Source organism: Phyllostomus hastatus, unplaced genomic scaffold (assembly GCF_019186645.2).
Source record: "Phyllostomus hastatus isolate PE091 unplaced genomic scaffold, TTU_PhHast_1.1 phas_scaffold_385, whole genome shotgun sequence".
Taxonomy (NCBI): Eukaryota; Metazoa; Chordata; class Mammalia; order Chiroptera; family Phyllostomidae; genus Phyllostomus; species Phyllostomus hastatus.
Genome location: NW_025334026.1, coordinates 489,793 through 514,097, shown reverse-complemented (window position 1 = coordinate 514,097; position 24,305 = coordinate 489,793). Strand labels below are relative to the sequence as shown.

At 52.3% G+C, this 24,305-nt stretch overlaps 1 protein-coding gene across 9 annotated transcripts in view; it reads right to left on the bottom strand.

Moving 5' to 3' along the window:
• Positions 1 to 2,941: 2,941 nt before the first annotated feature.
• The window catches only part of CLEC16A (C-type lectin domain containing 16A), a 220,453-nt gene continuing 199,089 nt past the window's right edge, over positions 2,942 to 24,305 (bottom strand). For 8 of the 9 annotated variants that reach the window (XM_045819437.1, XM_045819441.1, XM_045819432.1 and 5 more), the window contains 2 exons: positions 15,964 to 16,125; positions 2,942 to 5,905 (listed from right to left, as the gene is read on the bottom strand). In XM_045819437.1, the coding sequence (XP_045675393.1) occupies positions 5,550 to 5,905; positions 15,964 to 16,125 (518 nt within the window). In that variant the 3' untranslated portion in view covers positions 2,942 to 5,549. Of the gene's footprint in view, positions 5,906 to 9,295; positions 9,420 to 15,963; positions 16,126 to 24,305 lie in introns of all 9 variants that reach the window. The other variant, XM_045819439.1, reaches the window with a different exon arrangement.

Below are 24,305 nucleotides of genomic sequence, written 5' to 3'. Positions count from 1 at the left end.
ACAGTCTCCCTAAGGGTCCCAGGGGGGATTGGGAACCAACTCATGCAACCCCTTGATCTCAGACCTCTGGTTCCAGAGCTGTGAGAGCATCTGTTTCTGCTGTTTCCAGCCTTGCAGCTTGTGGGGATTCTCTATGGCAGCCCTGGGAAACAAATACACAAGTGCTACTGGTTTTCAGTTTCCAGAAGTAAAGTCTCCCTTTTAAATACAGTTGATCCAGCCCTGGCTGGTGTAGCTCAGTGGATTGAGCGTGGGCTGCGAACCAAAGTGTAGCAGGTTCGATTCCCAGCCAGGGTACATGCCTGGGTTTCAGGCTATAACCCCCAGCAACCGCACATTGATGTTTCTCTCTCTCTCTATCTCCCTCCCTTCCCACTCTAAAAATAAATAAATAAAATCTTTAAAAAAATACAGTTGATCCTTGAGCAACATAGGATTTAAAAAAAATAAATACCATAAACATACAAGGTGGGGCAAAAGTAGGTTTACAGTTGTTCATATGGAAAATGACACAATAATTAATAAATAGTGCAAGAATAGACTGTTTTGCATACTCACAACTGTAAACCTACTTTTGCCCCTTTCTATATTTTCTCTTCCTTATGATTTCCTTAATAACATTTTCTCTAGTTTATTTATTATAAGAATATGGTATATAATACATACACACATAAAATATGTGTCAATTGATTGTTTATGTTATAGACTTCCAGCCAACAGTAGGCTACTAGGAAAGCTTTGGGGGAGTCAAAAATTATACTCAGATTTTCAACTGCATGGGGGATGGGTGCCCCTCACCCCCAGGTTGTTGAAGGGTCAGCTGTACACTGCACTTATAAGGGAAGTCAAGAATCAAGGGCGTGACAGGCCAGGCGCTAGGGCACGTGTTCAGGTGGGCACATACTACCGCCGGGGGGAGATCAGGCTGAGCTGGGTGGCATGTGGCTCAGGAGGAGGAGTGGTGGAGGCATCTGGGGGCGTTGGTACACACACAGGTCGCTCAGGCAGTGGAGCCCTGTGGCCTGTCGCTTGCAGGGAGGCCCCACACTGCCCCACCCACACACTTGAGTGCATTTGCAGGAAAGCCCACATGTTCCCAGGCCAGTGATTCAGACCCACCTTCCTTTGGACAAAAGCACTGTAGACAGGGACGTTTTTTTCCCACCACCCTGAAGTGCCTGGAGGACACAGGACAAGAGGGGGAGGGAGTTTCCAGCAGACAACCAGCAGGAAAGTGATGGTTGGAAGAGAGTCTTAGGACTTGAGGTCACTCACAGGCAGGATGCTGCCCACCCTCACCTGCCATCAGAGGATACACGGACAGGCTCGCTGGCACCTCCACCAGGACAGATCCCCCAAACTCTTGCTAGCCACGGTATATGCCCCTGGGAAACACAGGGCCACTTCCAGCTGGAGGGAGGGTGCTCATGCCTTATAGATGAGGCGAAGAGACTGGCTCAAGACCACCAAAGAGGGCCTTCCTGGGTTCAAGCCTGAGCTGAGAAAAGGATGGGGAAAGCTGCCCCTGAGGCCGCAGGCCACTGGTCCTGAGCTGAACACATTGCCAACGTGACCCCTCCAGCCTAACCACTGGCGAGGCAGGCCTGTTCCTGTCCTTACAGTGTGGACAAGGAAACCCAAGCAAAGGGAGGTCACCTGGCCCCAGCCACACAGCTGTCAAGTGGTGGAAGCTGAGCACCTGCTCTGTGTCCACATGGTGCAAAGGGCTGTCAGCCAGGCACCATCTCGGGGACTCACTGACCAGGTCTGGGGCAGCTCATAGTTCCGGATGGTGAACAAGTGTTCCAAATGATTCTGCCACCAGTCCACACCTGAGAGCCGCTGCCTCAGCCCCTTCTTCCCGTGACCAGCCCAGGCACACTTGGCCCAGCTGGCCCTCACCTCGGTACCTGTCTCCTCGTAGCTGCTGTCCTAGGTCCTGCCGTCCTGAGGCCCACCTCCCACCTTCACCAAGGTTCCCTTCCAGGAAGATCCTGTTTTTACACTGAAGTCATTGTGACGCAGGAGTGCCCACGGGCCTGTGAGGCATGTGCTGTGGGGATGGGCAGGGCTGCAGCCGGCCCTGACACCGCACTGGGCACTGAGCAGACCTCGGGGCAGAGCGGGGTCCAACCTCAGTTCGGGGACTCCCAGCACCTCTGAGGCCCTGGGCCTCGTGGGCCAACTTCAGAGAACTGGTCCAGATAAACTGGGCCAGGAGGGGAAGAGAACCCTGCTGGGGCACGCGGGAGACTGCAGATCCAGGGCGGCTGCCCCTCTGCAGCGGTCTCCACCTTCCGGTGGCATCACTTCAACCTTTGGTGGGGAAGGCAGGTGGTGCGCCATTCACTTTGGACTCAATTTAGGTTTTACCTCAAGGCCCAAAAGGTCTGGCTGTTTCTGGGCCAGGTTTGAGCTGGGACGTCAGGAGTTGCTGTTAAGAACCCATTTCCGGGGAGTTTCAGAGCTCACGCTGGTGCATGTCGGTGTGTTCTGGAAGGAGCCCGCGCCAGCACGAGCTTCACTGATGCCTGGGCCCTTCCCGCTTCCCTCAGCCCAGCGGCACGTCAAAGCCACAATGGGGAGGTTCCCTGTGCCCATGGGAGGTAGGGCTATTAGCGGCACCTTCCCACAGGTGCAGCACCTGTGGAGAACTACCTGACAGGCGAGGGACAAAGAGCATGGACCAAACTCACTGCACCTGGTGTGGGGCAGAGGCACCCTCTGGGTGGAACTTACTTCCCCTGAGTTTTCCCAGCTCTGGGTAGGAACTGCCCCACCTCCCTTTTTGGAATTGGGGAATACCTGGCTAGGGTGGGGGCAGGGAGGGGCTGCCCACCCCTCTAGGCAGCTGTGACAAGCTGAGGGGTCAGACCACAGAGAACCTTCCCCTTTGCCTGCCATGGCCTCTGTGCCACAGCACCACGAAGCAGCAGCCACATTCTGGGAACTCTTTCTCTTTTATTGCCAAGTAACAATTTACAAGGAAGTTCCAGTTTTCGTTTCCACCCTGGTGTGCAGTACTCATGAAGCATGAGTCACACTGGTAAGCAGGTTCTTCCCTGGAACGGTCCCTCAACCCAGAAGCATGAGGTTTCCTAATGCTGCTCCTCCTTGAGACAAGAATTATTTACATATTTTCAGCTCAGAGGAACATTAGGAATAGGAACCCTTACAGTGTATGCCCAGTGTCAACATGACTACATGAAACATTTCTTATTGCATCTAGAAAAGAAGATGAGAATCAGTTCACCCCATGCTTTTTTTTTTTTTTTTTAAACAGTGCATCTTGAGACCTTAGAGAAATCTTGTGTATGTCTGTGAAGGGGTGAGTTTCTTCACTCACCCCGGTCACTTGCTAATGCCAGTGTTTTGGTGGGAAGCTGCCTTCTGCGGAGAGCGCAGGGCAGGGCAGGCTTGATGGAGGGGAAGGGGAGCGGGACGGCCTGCTGGTGGAGGTGGGGCCCTCCTGCCCACCCCTCCCTGGGGAGCTCCTTGAGCTCGCCCATCTGACTTTTGGGGAGAGGCATCCTTACTCAAACCAGAAAGAACATGTGCTTCTCCACAGCAGCTTTCAAAGTTGAGCTTTGGGGGTTCATGTGTCAACCCTGCCTCCTGACTTGGCAAACCCAAAGGGCCCAGTGTGGACTTGGGGAGGGTGAGACCAACCCCAGCCAATCCTTCTGTAGGGATGTGGAGATGGGGCTGGAAGGGCTGGCTGAGGCTAAGCCCAGAGATCTGAGTCTAAGAACCCGAGGGGTCAGAGGGCACCCCCCCACCCCGAGGCGGGCTGGGCTGTCTCCCCTGCCCAAGACCTTCCTTCCCCTTCAGTGCCCTGAGGCCACAAAGCCACCTAGACCTGGACTTCAGACAGTGGGCGGTGGGCTCGGGGAGGGCCTGGGTCCGCCTGCATGGGCTTGTTCCTCCCAATAATGCCGCTGGCCCGGGAAGTCACTGGCCTCTTCACTCCTGCTGCCCCAGTCAGTTGAAAACCAGACTGAAGGTTGGTGGACACAGCTCCTGGAGGCCTCTGGTGACTAGAGACCCGCGCCCATGGGCACGACTGCCCCTCCTCCGCAGGATGTGTGTTTGCTTCAGGAGGCTGAAATGTGGCCTCAGCAGGCCCTGCCATGACAGCTGGATTGAGGGAGGCAGTGAGGATGGCGTCCTCTAATAGATGGATGATGAGCATTCGCAGCATCTTCTGAGGCCACCCGTTAACTGGGCTCGGCCGACACCGATGCTGTGTGTGCTGACACCCCTGGTGGACACATGAAGGAAAGTTGTGGAAGGTCTTCGCATGGACCAGAAGGAAAGGGGGGTCGCTTGGCTGTGCCAAGTTGCAAGGAACACTTTGGCTGCTTTGCTGGATATGGTGGAGAACTGCCCCTTGCCCCCCACACACCCAGCCCAAAGGGAGAAGGGACTGGGCAGGGGGTTCATTTTAAAAACAAGCTCGTGTCTTTCTTGCAGCAGCAGAGAGGAGGTGTGCAGAGCTGCGCGGCAGGTGATGTAGGGGATGGCTTCCATGGCCTTTGCTTCTCATCGTAGCTGCTAGGGCCGGGGTCCTCACGGTCCCAAAGATTCTCTCTTAGACAAACAAAGATGGCAGCCACAGAAAGTGATGCCGAGAAACAGTCCTGCTTGCCTCCAGCCCAGAGAGATGAGGAATGGGCCCCGAACCAGGAGCTGACTGCATGACCCCCTCTTGTGAAAAGATCTTTCAGGTAACCAGTGCAAGGCCCCTTGGCTGCCACGGCAGAGAAACTTTCAGCTCTCTCCACTCCGTGTGTACCTGAGAATGCATGTGTCTCTCTTATTTTGTTTAAAAAATACTCTAAACTTTCCAGGAAGGTACTTTATCATCCCACAGGCTTGCAGAGTCAGTAAGCAATAAAGAAGTAAGAATCACTTAAGAAAACAGAGAACGCCAGACTGAGAACTCTAAACCCAAACAACTGGGATGTTCAAGGGAAAATGAAAATGAAATCTGAACAGCAATCTTACACTTTTTACATGACATCAAACCTTAGCATTGAGGACTTTTTTGGACTTTGTCTTTTAAAAAATAGATGCTTTTTAAATAAATGCTTTTCACGTGCTGCCAAAAGCGGAAATAAATACCCAAAAAAGATGTTTATCAAAGTTCACTTTTCTACAAATTTCTACCTACAGCGACCTTGTCCACTTCTTGTGTGCACACTGGGATGGCACAGTGGAGCTGTGAGCCTGGGGAGGGCTGGCTGCTGAAGGGACTTGTGCCGAAGGGCCCTGCCCCCTGGGGGGCGGTGGGCCTCAGAGAGCAGGAGCCCAACCTCCTTCCCGAGGGCCGCCTCAGCCCTCTGGGTTTGCTGGGGTGTCTCCACCAGGCCCAGCTGTTCTCCACGAAGTGCGAAATGAAAAAGGAATTCAAATGCAGTCAAGGAGCACAAGGGTGGGTGGTGAAGATGGTTGCTGTGGATGCTCCCAAAGTGTCTTTGGAGTCAGTGGCACTGGGTCCCTACCAGCGGCGGGGCCACACGCACAAAGGGAGGCTGCTCAGCCCCCACTTAGTGCTCGGTGGGGCCTGCTGGCTCAGGGGGTGCAACCTCCTCACCTGGGGTCACTGTGCCCTCTGTGGCTAGTGTGGGGGGCGGGGGGATGCCTGTGAGGGTGCGGAGGCTGTGGGGGTCAACAGGTGGGATGAGGGTCAGCGACTCTACGCTCAGCGTGTCGGCAGTGTCCTCACAGAGCAGGGAGATGGTAGGCTGCTGGGCCGGGGTGAGGCTGGGGGACAGACTGACTGTCTCCATGTCCACGCTCCTTGCCAGGCTCTTGCCGGGCCTGGTGTCTGCTTCCATGTCATTGACGATCACCAACTGGTCAGGAAGGTTAGGCTGAGGCTGTTCCATAGTCATGGGGTCATCTGGGTGGAGGGAAAGCAAAGGGACACTTAGCTCTGAGATATTCTGCTCCCGCTGGCACCCTCTGCTCCCATCCTGAACAAAGGCCCAGGGAGATCTGGGTGGGAGATGGTGGTGTGGATGGAACAGCTGGCTCCACCTCCTCCTTCTGGGGACACAGAAGCTGGTAAATCCAGTCTGACTGAGGCTTGGTGGAAAACCTGTCAGGGCCCAGGGTTACCCTCACTTGTGATACAAGGAGAAAACGAGGGGTTTGTGCAAAAATCAAACGGTGGGTTGTGGAAGCCCCTTCCTGGGTGCCAGGGAGTGGCCCAGGTGGGCTGTATGTTTGCACGAGTCCTGGACCACCTGCCTGAGGGTAGACACATATTTAGCAAAGAAATGGGCTTGGGTGTGCTTATCACTTTATGCCATTTCCAACATCTAATTTGGTGACATTTAGCCAAGAGGGGACTCACTGTGACATTAAAAAAATTTAAAAAGGAAATTCTGTAGAACTTTTTAACTTGCAGAACCAAACCCACACCTCAGACGGGTCTGCCTCCTATTCCTTCGCTCAGTGCTGGGTGAGCACTCAGGAAGGGACTGTGGTCACCCGGGACCACTCCTGCTCCCCCTGGAGACAAACCATGCCAGGAGGAAGGTACGGGGGGCTCTGCCGGATACAGTTATTCTCAGAGCGGCAATTTCTTTTTTTGGGTGCTTTTCAAAATCCTTGATTGGATTACAGCCCAATGGCCTAACTTGCTTTCCAATGACGAATTTGCCTGGATGAAAACACCAGTTGTGGCGGGAGTGCACTGTGGAAAACCTTTCCTGGGGTGTTACAGGCCTGCAACTCGACAACACCAACAGGAAGACCACGGGCATCTCCTCTGGGGAGCAAATTCTAGTGTGCAGACTGTGGGGCTGACAGGCTGCCGGCCGGAGGTGCCGATGACATTGTGGAGCTGCAAGTCTGAGAGTGCCCTGGATCCTGGGGCTGGTGGCAGGCACTCTTTTGTCCAGTGTGATTCCAGCTAGTTTCTCCCTTTCTTATAAGTTTGCCAAAAACAAAACAGAATTGCAAACTGAACACAGAGTAAAAAAAAAAATAAAAAAAGAGCAAAATAAAACCATAGGGCACACAGATGGGATAAAAGAGAGGACAGGATCCCCGTCGTGGAGAGAAAGTGCAAGCAACAGATTGAGTTTCCGAAAGTACACGTTGGCGTTTCTTCCCACAAGACTCTCAGGCAAGATGAGCACTGCAAGGTCCCAGCTAATGTCTTTATAAGGCCTTTTTATTTTTTTTTTTTTTTTAGGTGAAATAAGGCCAGAGGAAACCACTGTGTGGGACTCTGGGCCTGTCCTCACTCCCGGAGGGTGGTGGCGGGGCCCCACGAGCACCAGCGGAAAAAGTGATTCGAGCGGGGTGTGATCTGGGCCCAGCATGCCGAACACACCACGCGCTCTCTGGTTTCTCTGAATTTCTATGACTCTGCTCCGTTCAGTAAGGATGCCTGTGGCGACGGGCTGATTTCGAGGCCCAGGCTCAAGTTCCAGCCTAGCACAACCTGCCCGGCATTCATCAGGGTGCATGGCTCTCTGAGAGGGGGCTCGCCTGCTCTGGTGGCCTCCACTTCGCTTCACATGAGCGTGAGCACGCCTGTGAACTTTGTACGTATGGAGATACATGTAAGTTCAGCTGCTGACAGGGCAGTTCAGAAATGACTAGTTCTCCAAATGGCACTTTTGTGCCATCTGGAGACAGAGCTGCAAAGCATTTCTTTCACGTTTTTCTCAAAACTTCTGTGTAAGAGTTCCCTCTTTGCACATCAGCATTTGCATGCAGATATTCAAAAAAGCTGGCAAACCTCTTTCCCTGATCCCTAACGGGGTTTTTGCTGATGAGAATAATCAAGGATATGGGAAAGTTGCCATCAGATATATTAAAAAACAAATAAACCAACAAATAATACCATATATACAAAACTGTTTTCTTTTTTAGGAAAAGAACGAACAATTTTATTAAAGGGGATGGATCCCCCCCATAAAAATAGCCTCTATTCTTTTTTTTTTGAAAAAAAAAAAAAAAAAAGTAACCTCCTCTTACCCATCACCCACAATATGGCCTCACTTTTATTTATTTTTACTTTATTATTTTTTAAACCAAGAACTGCTTCCTGAATGTGATCTTCACATTCATCCACTGGGGGAGGGGGACTCTGCCAGGTTTTTACCAGGGGAAAACTACCCAGTGAGGACACATTTTCTGGCCAAGCGCCGAGCTGCAAAGGTTACTGCAGCTGGTGTTTTTCGAGGTCTGAGGCCACAAGCTGGGGCCTGCTCCAGGAAATGAGGGGCTTGGAGAACACTCTGGCCTCCCCGCCAGGGGCAGGGGCGACAACTGGAGCGGGAGTGGGAAACCCCGGAAGTCCAGGTCTCCGTGAGCGGTGCTTGACCTTCCCAGGCTCTGCCCCAAGTGGACCAGCGCGTCCCTGGACAGCACCCTCGGCATCTGATGTCTGGCTTTGGAGCAGGGGCTCAGCTGACCCTGGTAGAGTGAGTTCAGTTTCCAGTAAATATTTGGATTTGATGTGTTCAGTCTGGAATAGGTGGGCCTGAGTGATGTGGGGAAGAAATGAACAGCACAGCACAGCAAGTCAGAGGGCAAAGCTCAGAAGAACAGCTTTTAAACGAAAAAGAAGGCAGGAGGCTCCTGACTGGCAAGCGCCACTGCTGCGGAGCGGCAGGGCACACGTGGCAAAGTCTAGGAAGCACCAAGGGCGGAGGCAGCCGCGATGGACCCAACAGGTGTGCCGCGGCCGCCAGACCAACCTTGCTGCTGTTTGGAGCACGCAATGGAAGAAGGAGGATGATGGCGTTACCTTTGTTGGTGTGTCTGCAACTTTTGGCCTTTGGCTGGAATGTGACTGCAAGTATCACTTAGCTTTGAGCAAGACCAGGGAAAAAAGGAAAAAGGAAAAAAAAGAGCTGACTGTTGCTTTTTGCAATTTCTACCACCCAACCCCGTGGCGTAAACTGGGGGTGCTCTGAGAGGGCTGCGCTAGGAAACCTGCCTCTAGCCCAGGGCCTGTGCTGCGCCTGACACTGGCCTGCTCGGCATGCAGAGAGAGCGACAGCATTTCCAGGTTGCCTGGGGCTGGCGTGGAAAGGGGCAAGAGCCAGGGGTTTTGATCCTCAGATGAGAGGAGGCTACAAAGGGATTGGCAGATCCAGTGTCAGGGGAAGCAGAGGAAATGCCCACTTTGAGGATGGCTCTTAGGTTGTGACCTGGTGTCTCTGGGGCCCAGCCTGGCCTGGCTTGCCATGCAGAGCCTGCCAACTGTAGAAGTGCAGCGTGGCGCGGGGGCGTCGCGGGCCCGTGGAGGCTAAGGGAGGAGACCTGCCTGAATTGACTGTGCCAGAGTTGCCGTGACATCTGCCGTTCGAAGCACTAAACCCAGTGGCCGCCGTGACTGTCGGCCTCCGACAGGCTGAACACTCGCCGGCGTCCTTTCCTGCCACTCCTGACTAGAGGGAAACACAGCGACAGGTCACAGAAAGCCTTTAACAATAGGACAGAGAAAGGTGACACAGGGACGGGCACAGAGCAGAGATGAACACTAAGCATTGATGAGAGTGCAAGGGGAGGGGGGCAGTGCCCCAGCAGGAGCTGTGACAGCTGGGGTGTGGATGCAGCCCCCCATGCAGGTAGATACCCCCAGTCAGCCCCCCCAGGACGAGGTGCTATCGGGACAGCTGAGGTTTGGTAGAGACAATGAAGATTTGGTCCTGTTGGAAAGCAGAGAGTGGGGCTATCAGCGACATCTGGTCTCAGTGAGAAACCTCAGGGGGACAGAACAACAAAATTGCCCATCAGTTTCGGTGTGAACCAGCAGTTACGATGTAAACCCTGCATCCCCAGGAGAGTCTGAGGAGGAAAGGCTGTGTGGTTGTGGGACTGGAGCCAAACCAGCTGGTGAAATCAGCAAATTTCTGACCCAAATGATGGGGCCGACGGTTCTCGGTGTCACCACCCTAAAGCTAACAGCGCAGCTCTGCGAGTGCTGGGAGAGCCTTGGGTGGGCGCGGTGCTCCAAGACATCCTCCCCAGCCGTGAGGTGGCAATCAATCTCCAGGCAACGCTCTGCCGAACTGGACCTTTGAGAACCAAGACTGAACCATGGCGGGAAGATCTGAGACCTGGCACCAAGCGGCCTGGGGGTGGGCTCTAACTGGCTGAAACAGACATGTTAGGAGCATTTCCTTGAGAAGGAAGGGACCATCATCTCTGAGACAGAATCAGAATTACAGCAAAGCTTAGAATTAAGGCTGCAGAACACCAGGTGAAGGTAACTAATGCCACTGAAATATAAGCTTAAACATGGTTGAAATGGTACATTTTATGTTATCTATATCTTACTCCAATTTTTTAAAAATGCTGTGGAGAAAACTGGGGAGAAAAGACAATACTTCTTACTTGGATTTCTGCCCTTGAAAAGTCCTGCCTGACTCTAGTAACTGAGTTCAGGGACACCCAGGTCAATCTTGGGCTGTCTGGCTCTAAGTTGGCCCTAAGGGGATCGTGTCATGGGGTGAAGGTCATACATTCAGACAATCAGCTCAGGGAGCAGGCGGGGAACCAGGAGGAAGGGCCAGCAGAGCAGTACCCTGCCCCTGGCGGGCTCCAGGCAGAACCAAATCTTCCTTCTTTCTGTAAACCCTGGGGAAGATTCACAGTGTCCACAGCTCCTAATTTTACGGGCCCACAGAATGGGCATCAGAAAAAGTAGGTGGCCCTTCACTCTGACTTCATTTCTTTAACAAACACTTTTCCTTCCTCCTATAAGTAGCTCCCCAAGAACACACATGAAATGCAGCAATCTAGAGCAATCAAGTGGCTGGTTAAGGATGCAATGCAGCCCACAGAGCTCTTTCCTGAGATGATTTTCTTACCAGAATCCCTATGCAGAACATGAGTGTGCAATTGTGTGTGGAAGTATGTGTGAGCATGCATTCGCATGTTTGTACATGCATGTGTCGTCTATCATGTTGTGTGCACATGCATAACTCAGAAAATATTTCTGAAGAATTCTTACTGATCCTACACTTGGTTCCAAAGTTGGATCTATTTTCTCTTTCCTGCCATATGTTCTCTGCAATTTCAGCTTCTCAAAACAATAAAATGTTTAGGAAAATATGCTGATGCCCACACTGTAATTTTCTCACTGGGGAGCAAGCTGAGGCCTACCAGGCCAGCTCTGCTGGGCGAGTGGGTGACAAGGGGCCGGTTCCTGGATGCTTCCCAGTGCAGGGCACCCAACTCTCCCCAGAAGGACTTGAGGATCTTAAAGCATGTTTGAAAAAGACACTGGGAACAAGTCAACTCATGTATTGGGTGTTGAGACTGGATAGTAAAGTCCCCTCCACACACCATTAACAGGTAAATAGTTAAAGGTGAAAATAAAATCCCTCGCTCCCAACTCTTTCTGGTTGTTTACTTTGGTTTCCGGAGAATTCAGTTTGACCATTCCTTTGGTTGGGAGCATCCACTGCTTTGAGGTTTGAGGGTCAGTACTTGCAAAAAGCCCCTCACAAGTGTCCACGGCCTGTCTCTGGCACGCAAAAGAGCATCCAAAGCAGGTGCTCCCAGCATAGAGGCTGTCTCTGGGCAACAGGCAAACCAGTGACCCCTCTGGGCGGGCTCCTTTCCCCTCCCTGTGAGGGGCCCTCTGCCAGTGCTGGGCCGTAGGCTTTGGCCCTGGTGGCCATGTAGACTGTTTCTCAGAAACAGGGCACCCTGACAGACCCCAGGGAGATGGGGAAAAGGAATCAACCTGTCTCCTGACGGATTCCAGGCTCCTTTTGGGAGACACCCAGAGACTGCCTTCCTCACGGAGCCCTGGTCTGGTCAACCCCTCATCCTTTGGCTTTTGTCCTCGTGATACCTCCTCTGGGAGCTGCCAGCCCCTGCTGCAGCTGTTCGGTGTTGTTGGAGCCCCTGCATGTGTCCTTGGTTGTAGTTTCTAACTGGACACTTCTCTGTGTGGTCACCTGATGGACTGCAGACTCCTCTGCTAGCTAGCCTGTGCATACCATACTTGGTTACCCTGTATCCTAGTGACTGCTAATCACAGGGGCTCAACAAAATCTGCTTGTTTAGAAGAAGTTAATACAGTGTAGGTGGGGTACCAAGACTAAGGCAGAAAAGGTGCAGAGAGATGAGCCACTAAGAGGCTGAGGGGCTGGGTGTGCGGCCAGGCTTATGGAGGGACCCTACTGAAATCAGGTCTGATGGCCACAAAACTTGAGTTGCTCGTATTGAAGGCCCCATAGGAAGCTGAGAAAAATCTGCATTTGCTATAAACCTGCCCCCTTTCAAACTCAGGCAGGAAATTTAAGGTCCCCTGGGCTGGACAGAGGGTAGAGGCAGAAAAACAACTGGGTATCAGAATGGTTTCATGTCCTCATTTGGGGATGCACCCATTTGGGCTGACAGATGAGATGTGGCTGTCTGGGGTCTACTTTGCTGCTGATTTGGGGGGACCACCAGGCTTTCCTCTACAGGGGCTACAGAGCCCAGCCTTTGCTGACTGGGGTGCACAGTTACCTGGGTCTCTGCAGATGGGCTGTGGATTTTCATTTGGACTCTTGAACAACCATGCTCATTGGAAGGAGAGATGTGTGCACCTCATGAGCAATGCCCAAACCCAGGGCCCAAGTCTCTGTGGCACCCCTCGAGGTACCTGAGATCGACCGATGAATCCCATTGATATTCTGCTGGGTTGTTTCAGAAGGTAGGGCATGGGTTTTGGAGTTGTCGTGACTAGGGTTCACACCTGGGCTCCTCCGCTCACTAGCAGCAGCATCTTGGCCAGGCTGCATGACCTCTCTGGGCCCTCGTGTTTTCAACTGTACAATGCGAGGTGGGATTCCATGCAGAGGTATCTGTGAATCACTTCTGAGCCCAGGGCCTGCCACATGGGGGCTCAGTTTTGGGAGAAGCGTCCATTGGGACACTGTGCAGCAGTGTATATCGAGGAGGCTGTGTGGTGGTGCCATGCCACACTGACTGCTTAAACAGTGGGAGGGTCACCCCTGGCTTCACGGGTCTCCTTGTACAATTCCGGGACTGAAAACTGTGGAGCAGAGACACAGAAAACTGGGCCTGTGTTGTTCCCTGGCGGATGGCACTTTCCATCTTTTGTGCACTTTCCTAACCAAACACTTGGCTGAGCAAAGCATGGCTTCAAGAGCAAAGAAGCCACCGGAGTTTGCTAATTCTGGCTGCAGAGGATCTGGCAGCTGCTCTCCGCACTGCGGGGGGCGGGGCGGGGGGCGGGGGGGACTTCCTAGACTTGGAGGCTCTGGAAACACAGGGCTAAGAATGCTTTTGATTCAGCACTGTGCCCTCAAAAACCACTTTGAGGACAAGTGGCCCCCTGGCTGGGCTGTGGGTTGAGGCCCTGGCCCACCCCCTGCCCGCTGTCCCTCTAAGGAAGCCGCCTCTGGTAGACTGTGGGCAGGCCCTGACGGTGGAGAGTCTGCTAAGAAGGCGACACAGGGCCAGCTTCTCCAAATCAGAAGCCTGGACACTGGCCACCACTCCAGGCCAATATCAAACCAGGAAACTGGCTAAAACCCACTTGTTCCAATTAAACCTTCTTCCCTTCTTCCACCCTTGGCTTCCCATTCAGCATGGCTTGGTAAGATACCAGGCAGATGATGAAACCATCTGGGTATACCTGGCCCTACAGGGAACATGGAAACCCCATGTGCTGTCCTGTGGATGCACCTGGGAGGTTGAGGCTAGCCTGAAAAGGTTGGCAACAAGAGACAAGTGAATGGGGGACCTCCTGAGACCTGCAGCTCCAGCTCATGGGCCTGGGGACAGAGCTGGTTCCTGTGGCTGGGTGCCTGTGATAGGCAATTGCTTGTGCACTCTGATGCTCTCTCTTCCCAGGGATCAACAGTTGGGCCCTTGGTTGAGAGTGAAGCATAAGCTGCTGAAGAGGTGAGTTATTTCAGTGCCTGCAGCGATTCAGACAGGCAGGATGGGCCTCAGGCTTCTACTGTCAGGTGGCATAAAAAACGAGGACACACACACTGGCCCCCACAGGCCTGCCGAGGACGCACCAAACAGGAGCAGACACCCAGGAGGGCCTGACCGTCAGCTATCGACTAGAACTGCCTGGCTCCTCGACAGCCAGGCTAACAGCCCCTGCATTTTTGGGACAACATTGCTGGCACCCTGCAGGGAACAGTGCAGGTAGGGATAGAGGGCTGAGGGAGGCCAGGAAAAAAAGAACTAGTGCACCCTGAGCCTCTGGGGGGAGAGGCAGAGCTGAAGCCCTTGGGGCCACACTCAGGGAAACATCTGCATACATGGCTGGATTTTGATAATGTGGCTCTTTGCTGGTTTCAGTTTTAGGCAAAGAAATGTATGGGCTCATTTGTTCACTTGACTGTTGCCTATGCCGCCTTACAAATGGAAGAAAGGCCCACCTGCTACATAAGAAAGAGACCAAAACATAATTTTAAGTACACATGAGTTTGGGTGCACACAACACAGACAGAAATGTGCACATGCAGGCAGCACATGGGTGTACACACAAGCACACACACAGCCCTGCACTTTGGCCCCCAGAGCCAGCATGAGACCAGGCTTCAGAGGGAGGCTGAGGGATGTACTCGGCTTCTGGAGGGAGCGCTGTCTGAATTTCCCAGCTATGAGCCTGGGAACGGCAGCGGCAACTGCTTGGATATGCAGCCAACCTTAAACAGGGCTCAGAAATAGCTCAGAAAGGGCGGTCATCTCCCCCCGCCAGGGCTGAGAGAGGAGCAGGTGCTGAGCAGAAAAGGGTCTGAGTGAGGTGGCTTGAGGGTGACCTTGCTCCCTGGGCCTCGTGAAAATGTTAATAGGAGACAGAGGTAATGGATGCTTGTGGGGGAGGGGAGGGAGAGGGGTGCAGGCAGGCTGAGGTCCCCCGTGAGCCACAGGCACGCTGGCTTAGTCCTTTGCTAGGGACTGCAGAAGCTAAAAACTCCAGACAGAGGTGTGAGCACCCAAGGAGATCTCTGCCTCTGGAGCTGAGGGGATAGAGGCCAGGGGCACTCAATTTCCCTGGCACCGAGGTAGCTCATGCCCTGGCACATGGCTTTTGTCATGACCCACTGATCTACAGCTTATTAAGAGTTCGGTCAGCTGCCCCTGAAACATGATGGGCGAGAGCTCTGGATGGGACCTCACAGGAACAGTGAAGAACACTGAAGGTCCCCAAATGGGGGTGCACAGCAGACCCAGGGGGTCATGATACTGGGGTCTGTGAAGCATCACACACTCTCAAGGCCCTCACTACCATCCCGGCTCGAGCTCTGCTCCTCTGGCTGCACTTTGGAGCCATGTCTTTCAGTGAGCCTGGCGTCTTTACTCCTGGGTTTGCACACAGCAGTGAGGTGCTCACGTGGTAGGGACTCACAGAAGCTGAAAATGGGGGTGGGGGGGGGGACACCCACTCACAAGTCCCATTCCAGGCTCCCTGTTCACGGGGTCTCTCTGTGACACTTGTGTAACGATTGTAAGTCATAGGAGGGCACGATACGACGCTAGCACACCCTGACAGACTCTTGGAAGGCAGTGCGCTGCCTTCCCATGGTCACAGGTGACTGGGCTGCACAGAACAGTTAAAGAGGAAACTGGTATGTCATGGAGGGGAAAGCATTGAGGAGGGACATGATTCTTTTGCCAGGGTTCAAACAGTTGGGTTTAGGAGATCTTTCTTTGTGATACCTCAGGCTTTGGAGGTGATGAGGGGGTAGATTCAGGCTTGGCCTATTGTCCTCCCCCTCCACCTCTGTGGTCAGGGCAGGCCGGCCCACACAAGGAGTAATTCCTCCCCTGCAGGGAGCTAAATCAGCCAGCCTGTGGGCAGCATCATGTCAGAGTGAGCATGGAACCCCTGAGTGGCAGTGGCCTCAAACAAGGTGGTGAGGAGAGGCTGGATATCAGTGGCCTTGGTGTTGAGGAATCACAGGTTCCCCAAAGACCCCCCACACTGTGCCCCTTGGCCAGTACCTGATGGGCTCTGGGCAACAGAGGGGGTGGACGATGAGCTGGCTCCTCCTGAGTCGCAGTGGCTGGTGCTCCCGCTGCCGCTGGGGCTCCCGCTGGCAGATGGCGATGGCGAGGACAGGGACGGTGAGCTGTGCTGGTTTATGCACTGGGCCACGGCAAAGCCTGTAAGGCAAAGTGGTGGGTGATGTGACCAAGTGGGAGGAAACCAGCCAGCCTGGCAGGAGATGTACCATCTGCCCCAACTGGGTGTGGGACCCTATGGGGCAAGCCACCACCTCCATGGTGGGGCTAAGGCCTTAGTGTAAAGGCCGTGCTAACCAACCCAAACCCAGCTCTTTGAAGGTCTGGGTCAGTTCCCTAGGAGCTGACCTCTCCGGTTATGGGACCGACCTGGACACACTTTGAAGCTGTTTCAAGGAAAAGAGGGCAGCCAGCCATAGTACCTGGGGCAGGACTGTGAGCCGTGAGCCTGCATGCCTGATGCTGGCTCAGTAACACGCCAGCTGTGCTCTTGGAGGGGACACGCAGCCTCGGAGCTTCAGAAGCATCCTGGAGAAGTTCATGCAGGGACCTGGGACCTTTGCTAACGTGTCCGAGTCCTGCTGAAGGCAGGGCATCAGCTCCAAGCTCTGAAGCCACACAGGGTGGGAGGGGAGAGCCCCCAAGATGCCCCCTGCTAGAGAATTCACTCTGCCCTGGCATGTCTGGCGAATTTGGCATGGGAGGAGCGACAGCTCTGGTGAAAAGCTACCAGTTACAGTCATATGCCTCAAAAGGACGTTCCGGTGGTCCCATAAGATTATAAGGAGCTGAGAAATTCCTGTCACCTAGCAGTGTCACAGCTGTCATAGTGCAATGCATTCATTACTCATGAGTTTGTGGTGATGCTGGTACACACAAACCTGTTGTGCTACCAGTTGTCTAAATTATGTATCGTATATAATACTTAATATTGCTGATAAACGACTATGTTACTGGTTTATGTATTTACTTTTTATTGTTATCTTAGAATGTACTCTTTCTGCTTATAAAGTGTTTGCAGTAGCTATGTTTAGCTTGTCTCTCAACTGCCTTGTCTTTTCTCGTGCTCTTTACTCTCGTGTTGTTTTGGACGGTAACATGCTCTACAGGTCGTGGCCCAGGAGCTGTCGGCTACACCATGAAGCCCAGACGTGTGCACGGTAGCACACATAGCCTCGGTTTGTGTGAGTGCACTCTGCAATGTCTGTCCAATGATGAAATCGCCTATGAAGCATTTCTCAGAACAGATGCCCACTGTGTGACTGTAATGACGGCACAGAATCTCACGTGGCCCTTGAGTGACTCAGTTTGGAGAGGAGACGACACATTTCTGGGGCCTGAGGCCTTCCCAGCACAGGGCAGTGGATGAGCCCCATGTTCTGGAGACACTCAGTGTGGGGCGAATCCTGCTTCACCACGTAGAAGCCCCGGAACACACGTCCTGTGCCATTTCCTGACTGCCAGCTGGGTGTGTTGTCACCAGCTTCTCATCACCCCACTGAGCTGGGGACACGATGAGAGTGTGTCCATTAAACTCCTGCACGGGTCTTGGCATGCGGTGAGAGCAGCGCGTTCTTTATGACGAAAGGGGCTCTGCTGCAGGGCCCGCCTGGGAGCTGCTCTCAGTGGACGGTGCTTCTGCAGGCTGTGACATCTGTCTTATTTACAGTCTGCTTTTCTAAAGGGCCATGGCTTCTGATTTTATTCACTAAATACATGCACTCATGGAACAAATGCCCATCAGTGACCCCAGGAGCCTGTGCAGACCTTGGTGGTGCCTGCTTCAGCCCCTGGGAGCTAGACAGGATTACCACACAGGTGCTCTGCGGGCCCCAGTGCTTTTGCTCCATAATTCAGAAGCAGCAGCAAGTTGGGGAGGGGAAGGGGGGAAAATCCTCCTTCCAGCTGAGAGTGGGAATCCTGATCCTCCTGGGATCAGCAAACCTCTCCTCTTCCTGAGTGCACTCCCCCTAGTTAGCCCCAAACTTAATTCACACCATCTGAACTGCCTGAAGCTCACACGGCCCAGCTCCTGCTGATAGTTCTTCTGGAAGTTCTCCAGGCACTGACCTCGTCTTTTTCAGAACTCAGGAAGGTGGCAGGGTGCTGAGCAGGGGTGACTGGTAAGCGAAGTTATACTGGCACAGCCATAGTCCTCTGCTTCCATATCGTCTGTGGCTGCCTTGGAGCTGTAGCAGCAGCACTAAGTAGTTGCCATAGGAACCACATGGCCTGCAAAGCCTGAAATATTCTACTCTCTGGCCCTCAGTGGAGCCTGGTAGCAGATGGAGCAGGGACTCTGGCACAGGGAAGTCTGGGTTCCATTCCTGATCGGTTCACTTTCCAGCTATGGGCCTGGGCAAAGCTGCACTTCCCTGAGCCTTGTCCCTTCACCCATCAGTGCGTGGGCACAGGGCCTGGCTGGGGGTGGACAAGGGGTGGACAAGGGGACCTGCTGCTCTTTCCCTCCCTTAGGACTTAGTAGGACCCTACACCTGGCCACCACAGAGGGGCTATTTTGTACTATTTGTGTGAAGTTATTTTTGTCTAAGGATCAGTTTCTTAAAAGTCACACCTCTACTTATATCCCCTGCCAGGCCCTTCTGGTTTGGGATGATGTAATGGCAGGTGGATGGGAGGCCTGGAGGGAGCGTGGTGGGTAAATTCACCCACCTCTCTTTTGCAGAGGACGAGACTCCCTGCCTCCACCTACGGGCGGAGGTCAGAAGAGCAGGATTAATGCGCTCGAGTTCTTAGGAACAGGCACTGAGTGATGTTCTGTGAGCTCGGTGGGGGGAGGGTGTGCCTCAGATGAATGATGACAAACATAAAGACAGATCCAAACACGAGTCGGGAAGATCCCCAGAGGTAGTCAGCCGCAGCCCCACAGAACCAGCTTTATAGCTGCTTGCTTCTTAATCACTCAAGTGGTAAACCCCCAACTTCACAAGCTGTTTACCTGCCTCGAAAACGAAATGTCCTTCAACAAATCAAAATGTCAAGATGGCTTTTCCTGAGCCGTGTATCTATCAGAGCTGTGGAAAGGGGGCCTGCACGTGTGGGAACAGAGTTGGGACTAAGCCTCTCGCCCTCCTGACTTCGCCTCAGCCCGAGGGGATGAAGGATGGTGCTGTCATCAAGGTGGTCACTCACCCCTGCTCTCAAGACATGTGTCTTCTCTCTCAGGCTTTTTAAAGCCCTGGTTTGCTGCCGTAAGACACTGCACCTGGGGCCTGGAGGGCAGCAGATGAGATGCTGAAGCTGCAGTCAGACTAGCAGAATTCCTTTGTTTTGGCAAATCACAAACATCCTAAATAATTGTTTTATAAATCTTTTTTTAAGTGATTTTTTAAAATGTTGCATCCCCCTGCCTCCACCGCCCCTGCCACAGCTGCTCACTGGGGCCCTGCGGCAGCCAGCATGCGTTGGGGGTCAGGCCACTGGCTGGCAATAAACACTGCATATCTGTTGTATGTGCTGAGAGTTAAACAGACAAAAAAAAAACCCCACCTGTTTGTAGGGTCTAGGTGGGCAGAGGTCACTGAACCCATCTCTCCCTCACTTGCTGCTACTAAAAATCCACCTTGCCTTCGTTCCTCTCCCTTCCCCACGGCACTGGGAACCCAGGAAGGCCCAACAACGTGTTGGTTTTTTTTTTAATCTGGGTGCCCAGATCCCTCCTGTAATTTCAAGGGGCTCCTCCCCAACTGAGGTGTCAACCATGTTGAGTCGGTTTGACTTGTCAAGGGTCAGAAGGCCACTGAAGGGAGTGCAGGACCAGGGCCTGTGGCTGCAGCACCTGTCCTCCTGCACTTGTTGGGTCCGGGCAGGGCAGCTCTTGAAGACCTGGCTGTGGCATGGAGCCAAGGGGCTTTCTGGGTGTGAGTTAAAGACACTCGGACTGCCTAGTACTGGCACACGCACAGGCAAGCCAGAGGTCATGGGACAAGGGCACAGGCAAAGAGGCCTCCCCGAGAGCTTTTCCAGCAGATATAATTCTTGGCTTTCCCAGAGTGTGTCTCAAGAGCAGCCTGCAAAAGATGTATCAAAGGCTGAAAGATTTTCACACTACCTGACTGATTCCACATCTGGAAGGGTGTGCTGTGGAAGGGATCCACCCAGTGAACTACGCGGGTGTTCAAAGCACTGGTGTGTGCAACAGGGAAGTGGAGACGATCAGAACAGCCAAAAACAGGGAAAGGCCAAATGAATGCTAACATGTCCAGATGATGAAATCCTCTGCTGCTGATAAAAATGCTGCTATGCAAGAAGACAGAGTGTAAAGGGAAACACTCAAGACATAGTAAGTAAAAAAAGTTGGTGAAGGCATGTCCCACATGCTTCCATTGTTCTAAAATAATAAATAAAATGCAGGCTCTGCCTCCTTCCTTGTACAGAGAACAGATAGGCTGAAGGGATCAGAGCTGAAGTTGGAGGAGAACCCAGTGGTTTCATTAAGGTGAATTTTATTTTTTGTGCTTGCCTGAATTTTTCAAGATTTCTAAAACAGATGTTAATTTAAACCAGGAAAACAAGGGAGGGTGAAGGCAGGAACACAAGCTGCCAGGGGGCGGGACAGGCTCTGGCTCCCAGGTCCCTGACACGCCCCTGGGATCTGCCCTGGCTTCCAGACTCTCTCCCCAGACTCGCTAAGAACCTCCCCGAAGCTGGAGCAGGTGCGGTGCTCCGGAAACTGGCAGCCCTGCGCCACAGGCAATGTCCGGGAGTCCGAGTTTCCCAGGGGTAGGCCGGGTCCTCCTGCTGCTCTTTGGCCTTCTTCTGCTAGTTATTCTGGGAAGATGAACTCATGAGTAAGTCTCTGGCTTTTGTCAAGTACAAAAAAGTACAACAAAAGGGTCAGCCTTCTATTTGAGGCCCACTGAAAGAGGGAGCACAGGGCTGGGAGTCAGAACCCCAAGTTCGAGTCCCAACTCTGCCCAAACAGCTTTGCAATCTTGGACGAACACCCTTTTCTGTATTAGTGAGAATCTCTTCACTTAAGTAGTCAATACTTTTCTTTTTACCTCTAAGTCTGAATCTGATTTGAACTGTGAGAAGGCACTAAAAATGCACCTTTAATATACTATTTACACACCCCTTCACTTTGGATAGCACGTCCACTAAAGTTTTCCCCATGGACAGCCAGGCTGCTGAGTGAGTCTGGACCCAGGTCTGGCCAACAGCAGCCCAGGGGCTTGCAGATGTGATATGCTTGGCTCACATCACACGTGTGTCTATTTGTTTTAGGTACCACCATTTTATATACTGGAAGATTTCACATGCAAACCTGAATTTCTGGCTTCATACAAAATAGAAAGATCTGGCATGACTGGGCCCCATCTGACAACATCTGGAGGGAGTGAGTGAACTGGCTCCTCCCCTCCCCAACCTGACTTTTGTATCAACTCCCTCCTCAAACCCTACCCCTCAGAACCAGCAGGTGAATGTGTTAGGAAGGGGCTGCCTGCCTTTAGCAGGCTAGGTAGGTCCTCACACTGCATGACAAGAACCACTTTCTCTCTGCCTCAGCTGGGCTGTTCTCTTAGTCCAGAATTCCTTATTGCATCTTTTCAGTTTTCACAAATCCCTTCCCCATTCTTTAAGGCTTGCACAGCTTAGAGCCAGCTCAGCCCAGCTGCAGCCTGGTGGGTTTAATTGTTCTCTCTCCTGTGCTCCTGTGCCTGCCCTGTCCACCTTGGGGCCTCATCAGCTATATAGGAGTTGGCCTTCCCAAGCATGGAATAAGAATCTTGACTTACAAGATGCTTTGCTATTTTGTGCAATGACTATCATTACTTTCACGTTCAGCATCTGGAATCCTCTGTGCTTAAGAGGGTTTTGGACAGCATTTCTGATATTGTGAGCTGTTTCCCAATATCCATTGTCCCCTTCATCTGCAGTTACAGAACCTGGCAGCTAGGCATGGCCAGGTGACTAAGTTGTAGCTAAGGAATAGAAATAAATGTGGCATGTTGGATTTCAGGAAGGCTTCTTAAAAGGGAAGATGTGTGCCTTCTTTCATTCTGCTACCTAAAACATGGATGTTATGGCTGGAACTCCAGCAGCTATCTTGGACCATTAGAATGAATCACATATTAGGGAGCACTGAGATGGCAGAATATTGAGCAGGAAGGAGCTTGGATCCTTGGTGCCTTTGTGGGGCCCTTGACTACCTTCATTCAGCTTTTCTCTGTCTGAGAGGGTAACACACTTGTCCTTTGGATTTTTCTTTACTATGTGGTTGAACCTAATCTTAACGGACATTTGTGAAAAATCATTGTTAACTCAGGGAACGTCATCTGAGTTCCACAGGGACAAGGGACTGGCTGACTCCCACAGCTTCCAGTGTAGGGGAAGCTGCCCTGAGCTTCTTGGGGGAAGTCTGGGAGTGGTGTGTGAGAGAAAGGAGGGGAAGGGTCAACCAAAATGGAGAGGTGACCTTTCCACAATCCCCCATATCTTTAGGAAACACTCCTTCAACTCTTCCTTTGCATTGTGCAAGTGGACATTTTTGGTGGAAACCAGTGAAGGGAACTGAATTTTTTCGGGGTTCATACCAGGTCACAGAGAGTTTATGCATGAAGGCCAAGACCTGGAAACAGTGGGGGTGCAAGAGACTAAAGGGTGGTAAGGCTTGCATGTGCACGGGCCAGAGAACTCGGAGGGGAGGAGGTTGAGCCAAATGTTTCCTCAATTTCCAAGGGGCAGAGGGGCCCTGGCTGACCTCTGTTGTCTGCTCAGAGCTTGTGCTGTCTGGCAGACTGCAATTCCTCCAAGGGCGCTGGCTGCGTGACTAAAGTGCAACTATTTTGGGCTCAAAACTGGAAGATGTGCAAACTACCTAAGCATGTGAGGGATTCCACAGGGACCTCTTCAGAGAGCTGAAGTGAAAGGAGCCCAGCTGGCTTAGAATTCATCTCAGGGATTCCGCACTCAGGAAGCTCAGCCCACAGCCTCATCCCCTGCAGACGCTCTTCTGTATCACCTGCTTCCAGGGAAGATTCAAGGTGGCTTATATTTTAAAACCCAAACCCAAACGCCATAGTTGCCCAATATTGACACCATCAAAACACAAACTAAATGATGAGAGTCCAACAATAGAAGGTGGGTAGAAAGTGAAGTTACCCTAGAAGGACTTCCAGCTATGGGAAGCTGATGTTAACACTTGGCTCTGAGGGCCCTGGGAGGCAGGATCTCAAGGAAAACCTGACTCTCAAGGCATTCCAGTGCATGTGCTAGGTTCCCATCCCATTACACCCTTTCTGGCAACGTTGCCAAAGGCATCTTTCTGGAAGAGACAGCTGTATGGCTGGAGATAAGGCCTAGTTCTGGGAAGATCCCAGAGCACTGCACCACAGGGCTCTGCAAACTTTCTTCCTCAACATGAGACTCCAGTTCATATACAGGAGGAAAATGGAACCTGGAATTATACCCGCAGAGGTATCTGTTTATTACCAGATACCTCTGCAGATCCTACCTTTGAAAATCATATACAAGGCAAGTGGGTACCTTAAAGACTCGAGCCTATGGGCTGCAAACTCGAGAACCACAGGGCTGGATGGGTAACATCAGTGAGTGAGGAGGGGCCAGGGATGAAGGCCTGATAGTCCTCCCCGTTGCCATCAGTTCCCCCGTTTGACTGTGACACGGCACACAGAGACACACTGGAAATGATAGGGACTGGGGAAAACTGTACAGTACAGCTCCCCAGCCTCTCCTGATTGCTACCACCTGAGAACATGGGCCCTCATGTGGCCATGGTTTCCTGTTCTTCAAGAGAAGCCAGGTATCTGGATTTTTTAAAAAAATTTACTTTTATTTATTTATTTTATTTTTATTTTATATTTTTCTAGAGAGAGGGGAAGGGAGGGGGAAAGAGAGGGAAAGACACATTGATGTGAGAGAAACAGTGATTGGTTGACTCTTGCATGCGTCTGACTGGGGACTGAACCTGCAACCCGGGGACCTGCCCAGACTGGGAATTGAACCAGTGACCTTTTGCTTTGCGGGACGATGCCCAACTAACTAAGCCACACTGGTCAGAGTAGGTGCCTGGATTTTTATGTAAAACCTCCTGGTTTTTAAGATGGTTAACAACTTAATTCACATCCCCATTTTAAACAAGAAGCAGGCAATCCCAGGCGAGTCAAACCAAGTGCGTCTCCTGTGTGTGGGGGCCACCAGCCACACCCTCTGCTCTAGGTCGATTCTGGGGTGTTGCACATCGAGGTCCCCTTGCCCAAGCTCCTGACATGAGGGGCTTCTGGGTCTGAAGTACTTGACCCTAAGCCATTTACGTCTCAGCAAATGTGCTTCAAAGA